The 7011-nt window shown below is 33.7% G+C and overlaps 1 protein-coding gene across 4 annotated transcripts; it reads left to right on the plus strand.

Annotated features, from left to right (window-relative positions):
* Window positions 1-435: 435 nt before the first annotated feature.
* On the plus strand, window positions 436-5643 carry LOC141697607 (two-pore potassium channel 3-like). 4 transcript variants are annotated; one of them, XR_012564784.1, is made up of 4 exons: window positions 436-605; window positions 1157-2557; window positions 4585-4694; window positions 4932-5071. XR_012564784.1 is itself a non-coding variant. In XM_074502085.1 (3 exons), the coding sequence occupies exons 2-3, from the start codon at window positions 1413-1415 to the stop codon at window positions 5086-5088; spliced, it is 1302 nt and encodes a 433-aa protein (XP_074358186.1). In that variant the 5' UTR covers window positions 440-605; window positions 1157-1412; the 3' UTR covers window positions 5089-5643. The 4 variants fall into 4 exon arrangements, 3 of the variants coding, with proteins under 3 accessions (XP_074358186.1, XP_074358187.1, XP_074358188.1); XM_074502085.1 differs by lacking the exon at window positions 4585-4694 and having other exon boundaries at window positions 440-605; window positions 4932-5643; XM_074502086.1 differs by lacking the exon at window positions 4585-4694 and having other exon boundaries at window positions 440-605; window positions 1269-2557; window positions 4932-5643.
* The last annotated feature ends 1368 nt before the right edge of the window (window positions 5644-7011 follow it).

A 7011-nucleotide genomic window follows, 5' to 3' on the forward strand; every position in this document is an offset into this window, starting at 1 on the left:
GAAAAGTCAATTCGGTTCCAATTAAATTAAACTCAAAAAATCAAATTTGCACTTCTATGCATAATTACAGTTTTTTGAAATCAAAACTAATCGCTTGAGGTATGAATTTAATTTCTCGAACTATTTTAAAAAGTTGAATATTTATAAAAAAAATATCAAATTTAATAATTTTTTTTATCGATCGATTGACTATTTTTAAAAAATTGACCCATCTTCCAATGATGCTTATGTGATACTATGCGTTAACTCATCGAATCACGGGCGAGCCAGCCAGTAGGCTGCACGACCCTGATAGAGTGCAAAAGATACAGATAACCAATATAATAAATTTTAAATGTTGGTCAAGAAAAATTTATTAAATTTTAATTATTTATTTATGTAGAAAAATGTCAAAATCAAAATAATAAAAGCATGATCAATTATCATATTAAAAAAACAATTATCATACTCAACTCAACATTTTACATCAGCCTCACACATCCCAGGAACAATCAGGCCACTTAAATCACTAGCTCTTAATTCAAGCTATACATACAAAAATCCTGTATATATATACACATTCAGTTTAACTCCATATGATAGAATCTTATTAGCACAAAAACAAGGTATGATTCTTGAGTTTCTCACAATTTTTACTCCACACTACTCTCCCATGTTTTAGCATTACTGTATAATCTTGAATTCTTGATTCTTGCTATTTTTTTCATGTACTTTTTGCTTTGTACTTCAAAAAACTTCATAATTTATGCATATATGAATGACCCACATGGAAAAATTAGTGTATAAGTACAATTCTTGAATTGCAATTGAGTAAAAATTGTATCTTGGACTAGCCCTTTTGGATAAAGAACCATTTCTTCAGAACCCTAATGCAAGAATGTTGTAATTTTTGTTTTGTAAATGAGAAAAGTTCAAGATTTTTGCATATTTGAATGACCCATATAGAAAAATTAGTGTATAAGTACAATTCTTGAATTGCAATTGAGTAAAAATTGTAACTTGGAATAGCCCTTATGGATAAACACCCATTTCTTCAGAATAATAATGCAAGAATGTTATAATTCTTGCTTTTTACTTGAGAAAAGTTCGAGATTTTTGCATATTTGAATGATCCACATAGCAAAAGTAGTGTATAATTACAATTCTTGTATTGCAGTTGAGTAAAGATTGTATTTTGGACTAGCGCTTATGAATACAGAACCATTTCTTCAGAACCCTAATGCAAGAATGTCGAAACCCACTGTATAATTACAATTCTTGTATTGCAGTTGAATAAAGATTGTAACTTGGAATAGCCCTTATGGATACAAAACCATTTCTTCAGAACCCTAATGCAAGAATGTCGAAACCCACTGTATAATTACAATTCTTGTATTGCAGTTGAGTGAAGATTGTATCTTGGAATAGCCCTTATGGATACAGAACCATTTCTTCAGAACCCTAATGCAAGATTGTCGAAACCCTCTTCGATACCTTCGATATTGTTCCCTGTTCCTGAAGATGATGCTGTGTCTTCATCATTCTCTTTTACTGCTTCTGAGCTTAAAGAAAGACTCATTTTTGGGGCATCCCCGACAGATTTTTCGACTTCTTCTAGTTTTGTTGATGCCTTGAATTTGACCCTTAATTCCCCGAGACTTTCCCTTTCGCATTCTGTTTCTGCTGATTTGAGTACCACATCAGTTTTTATCGACCCGCAAAGTGAGAGTCATCAGAATAGTTTGATTGATTTTGATTTTAAGAAGAGTAATCTTCATCGCTCCAAGACTGCCCCGGCTATGGCTGTGATTAATGATTTTGTGAACCCTGCTGTGGCGAAACCACCTCAATTTGGTTCGTCTTCTTCGATTGTTTCTCAGGCTGTTGTGTTGTTGATTTTGTATTTGTGTCTTGGCGTGGGTATATTTTGGTGGAATAAAGATAATTTTAGGTCGATTGAAACAAATCCGGTTGTCGATGCTTTGTATTTTTGTGTTGTGACAATGTGTACGATTGGTTATGGTGATATTACTCCAAATAGTACTGCGACGAAATTGTTTTCGGTTATGTTTGTGTTGATTGGGTTTGGATTTATTGATATTTTGTTAAGCGGGATGGTTAGTTATGTTCTTGATTTGCAAGAGAATCATCTTTTGAGAACTGTTAAAGTTGGGGTTGATCAGGATCGACAATCGTATATAATTGATTTTAAGAAAGGGAGGATGAGAATTAGAATGAAGGTGGCGTTGGCTTTAGGAGTTGTGGTTCTCTGTATTGGAGTTGGAGTTACTGTTATGCATTTTGTTGAAGGTCTTGGATGGTTGGATTCGTTGTATCTTTCGGTTATGTCGGTTACTACTGTTGGATATGGAGACAGAGCGTTTTCCACTATGGCTGGTCGGGTTTTTGCATCATTTTGGTTGCTTGTTTCTACACTTGCTGTTGCTCGAGCATTTCTTTACCTAGCAGAGGCTAGAGTGCATAGGCGTCACAGGAAGATGGAAAATTGGGTGCTTGGTCAGGATTTGACTGTTTCTCAGTTTCATGCAGCGGACATTGACAATAATGGTTTCGTGAGGTATGATTTGTTCTTTCCAAGCACAATTATAATTTGAAAATCAGAAATGTTACGTGAAATTGTAACTGTATCGTTTTTGTGAAGAGACTGGCGACATCCACTATTAAGTCAGCTTTATTAAGAAAATATGCGCATAATAGACAAAGGTCACAAGATTGTTTTGTTTCTGAAACTCTCACGGTTTATTAACTGCTGCTATGCTAGTTCTTAGTTCTGTAGAGAATGTCAGGGTACTAGCCACTAAAACCTCTCTTGCCAAAGACATTCTTATGGCTTTTGTTTTAAAATTTTAATTTATAAAACATATATAATGTTCTGTAGAGTCTCTTTTGAGTATGCCTAATTGCCTATAGTGATCAATCAGGATCTCATGGTACTAAGCATAGTTAGGCAGCTTTTGGCAGGTTGGTGAGACAGAATTGACAAAATTGTGCCCCTCCTAGAAAAGAATTTGTTTGTGTTAAGTTACTAGCTCTCCTAAAACCTCAAAGTGCATGGAGGGCTAAATTAAATATTTTTTAATACCCCCGACATGAAAGCCCATTTTTGGGGTCGAGATTGAGTAAGTAGGAGCAGGGTGTAATCTACAAGATAGTGCCTAAATTCAATTATGTGAATTTTTTGGGGCTAAGAACTTCTCCTAACCTAACCTTTGATACCATGTTAAGTTTCCGGTTTTTCTTATACCTTACGGTGCTAGTTAAGGGAGTCCCAAGTCTCGAGTTTAAAATTTCCTCCCTTAAAACTTTTATTTGTTTAATTTAGACAATAAGGTTAGCAGTTGCCCCAAACATGGGCTTCCAGTGATCTATTCTTCGACCCAAAGTGAGCTCTCGCGTGAGGGTGAGTGTTATAAACTTATAATAATATTTTATCCAATTAATATTTCCTTCTAACACCTTAAGGTTTAAAGAGAGCTGGAAACTTAAAAGTTTATTAGCTTGCATACCCAGCCAAAAATCACATTTCCACATTATAACAAGGATCGAGTACTGGCTCATTTTTCCTTTCTACTACCTCTGCTCTTTTGCTCTTTTTAGTATGATTATGAATATTACTGCATCTTTTTTTATCTGCGGTGTTTACAGTCGTTATATAATTGTACTAGCTGGACCACCATGAAAATGACTATAATTTAAATTATATTGGTGGTGTCGCCCTCGGACAAGTATCATCAGTGTTTGTCTTGTAAACCAACCTTTCCTTACTCCTCCACCACGAGACATCTTATATAATTTAAATGAAACTTATCGCTCTTACACAATTAATATACTGCCTCCATCCCATCTGTTTTGTCCATGGAAAAACATCCAAGTTCCATTCAATCATAATAAATAAACTAATCTTCATATTAATTAATACTTTATTTACCATTTTATTTGAAGGCGAAGAAAAGTTTTGGGACACACATGTTAGGAATTGGGGCCTAGATAAACGGGGAGGGAGTACTATATAATTGCTGCCACTTGGGCCTTAGGACCACACCCATTTTCCACCTAAAAAACTGTCATTGGCCACTGTAATCATGGTAGAAGTGTAAATTGCTGCTACACATGCTGACATAACTGTGTATCAAGAGTGACTGACATTGTCTTTGAAGTTTGAACATATTTCTGGTTATGTTCAAACTTATTTGGCTACTCTGTAATCTGATGATGAACAATGTAACTTAAACTTGTTACTGGTGATCATGAAAGACTGTTATATCCTTGCACTTTTTTTGTTTGTGCGTATATAAATAAATGTGTGTAGAATTAGTTTCTTTTTCTAAAAAAAATATCTAGGCCCGGGTTCGAAACCAACTACACCACCCAGACTTGGATGGAAAACACTGAGAGAGGTATACAATAATAATGTGTTATCAAAACGGGAATTTTAACAAAGTGTGCTTGTGAATCAGTTACTTATAAACAACCATGTTTTGAGCTTATATGTTGTTGCAACATTCTTATCTTTGTTTTTTAGTAGAATTAGTTAAAGCGACTATGTAGGGCAATAATTGACAGTTTTTCTTCTTGTTTTTTTAGAAGGTGTATAGATTCTTCATGTTGTCTAGACTTGGTTTCCTTTAATCAGTGATGAAGCTGCTATCGGATTGCAGTGATGTTGCTTCAGTGACATGCTCTTTTCATTGAGCGTATTTTTCTTATCCACGTCTCTTTACTTGACATTAATTATAGTGCAACATATAGCATATGAACAGTTACTATGTAAATAACAATAATCAGAACATTTATCCGGGGATCAATTCTGCCAAGAAAAGTTCTACTAATATTTTTTAATGACTTCTATTAATCTGTTTGACTGTTTTTCTTATATTTGTTCATGACCTTTATGCCCCAATTACTGATTTTGAATGATATTCCTTCTGCAGTAAATCGGAATATGTTGTATACAAGCTTAAAGAGATGGAGAAAGTATCTCAGAAAGACATCGCACAGATCTGCAAAACCTTTGATCGCCTAGATGCTGGAAAATGTGGACGAATCACCTTCGCAGATCTTGTGCAAAGCCATCATCACGAGAGTTAGATAGTTCTTTTTTAATTGAACAGCGATATAGTCATGGTATCGCACACCTAACCGGATAAATAACATGCCATATCCAGCAGCAACAATTAAAGAATATCTCATAAAGAGGAGAAATCACAGTATGTTCAAATTAATGAGAAAAGGTGCCTTGTCAATCCATTCATTCATGTGGTGGCAATTAGCATATCATGTGAATTAAGCTCTCCTCCACTAAGTTTCTGGAACACAAACCAGTTGGACCACCCTATAGTCCATACCAGATAGTTGATGTATCATCCGTCATCTGTCTCAAAGCCTGAAAGTACAAGACAGCTACTGCAATCTAACATGATGTGATGAGCCATCAAACTTTTCTACTGGTCATAAGGTAACTTGTATGTTATTCTGAAAGCAAACTTCATGCAAGTTAAATTTGTGAAGATTCGGAAATATTCAATCCCCCTCCCCCCTCCAAATATTTCGTTTCTTATTTTGCAGCACACAATGACATGATATTTATTAAATATGTCAATATGCAAATGTTTGAAATGCATAGATAATAAATCTTAGCTTGTATGCAGTTCGTTATGCATGCTCGATAATCATACCGTAGGCCAGAAATATAGCGCAATAGTTATGTTATCTATATTTTTGTGAACGTTTTAGCATCGAGTGAAAATTCATAACAGGATATTGTACTTAGTTTACGCCAAAGTTTTTCGTCAAAAAACAGTGGCTGGGATTGAGATATCACAAAATGTAAATACTCGATAGATATATTAGGGAAAGAAAAATGAAAATATTCAATTGTGGCTATTGAATCATAGAAAATTAGACACCTTTGTAGATCATTAGAAGTGTAGGTGTGACTTAATTGTCAAAAGGTCCAGTTTAAGATTCTAAACACTATATTAAGGTGATTAAGGGATGAATTTAATATTGAAAAAGCAGATTACTAGTGACTAGTTAGAAACTTAGAATCAGTCAAACATATATTAAAATCATGAGATTCTAACCAAGTGAGTACATTCACATCTGAATCTAAAATTAGATTGACAATGATGATAGCAAGAAATAGTCACATAATCTAAATTTTAGGAGTGAAACTAATAGAAAGATGTTAAAAGTACTAGGGAGCCAATTGCTAGTTTGGTAGATAAATGTCTTGACCAAGTAGTTGGGGCCACTCTAAGTGGGGTTGATGAAATGTGGGCCATTTGACTTTGACTTTTTGATCAATAAAAAATTGCTATTGTTTTCTAATTTATAAATACAGAAAATTTGGAAAGATAAAAAATAGCGTGATGTATGGTTATATTGTTTCTCCCCCACATTCTACTATCGTCATGCCTATAATTGATTGTGTTAGGATTATAAAGCTTTCTGGATTTCGGTCGTTCTTTTTACGCATATTTTAAGGTGCATCGTGTATTTATCGGTAAATATATTCAATAGAATTATGATAAGTGTAAAAATTAAAATGAACAACTAATTTGAACTGACTTGTAGATCGCGATTATGAAAGAAGGTCCAACTTGAATATTGAATTACTACCTCCGTTCTCATTTATTTGTCTTGTGTGACTTTTTATAATCAAATTAATCCAAATTTGACTGAAAATATTATACAATATATAATCGATAATAACTATAAAAATTGTATTATTATAAAGTGCATGTAACTTTAATATGGAGTACTTTTTAGTTTTTATAATAATAAAAGTTTAGTGTTTATTTTACTCTTAAGTTAAATTGAATACAAAAAATCAAATAACACAGATTAATTAAGACCGAGGAGTATGTTTCAACAAAAACGGTGTCTTAAATTCTTGGATAATAGACTATGCTGCTGTCTTTTATTAAATTTTCAACCGAAAATCGAGATTTGAAACTAAAATATGAAATTAACTCAACCTCCTTATACGTTAGCCCCTTTATTTCTCAG

The sequence above is a fragment of the Apium graveolens genome, chromosome 11 (genome assembly GCF_009905375.1).
Source record: "Apium graveolens cultivar Ventura chromosome 11, ASM990537v1, whole genome shotgun sequence".
In the NCBI taxonomy this organism is placed as follows: domain Eukaryota; kingdom Viridiplantae; phylum Streptophyta; class Magnoliopsida; order Apiales; family Apiaceae; genus Apium; species Apium graveolens.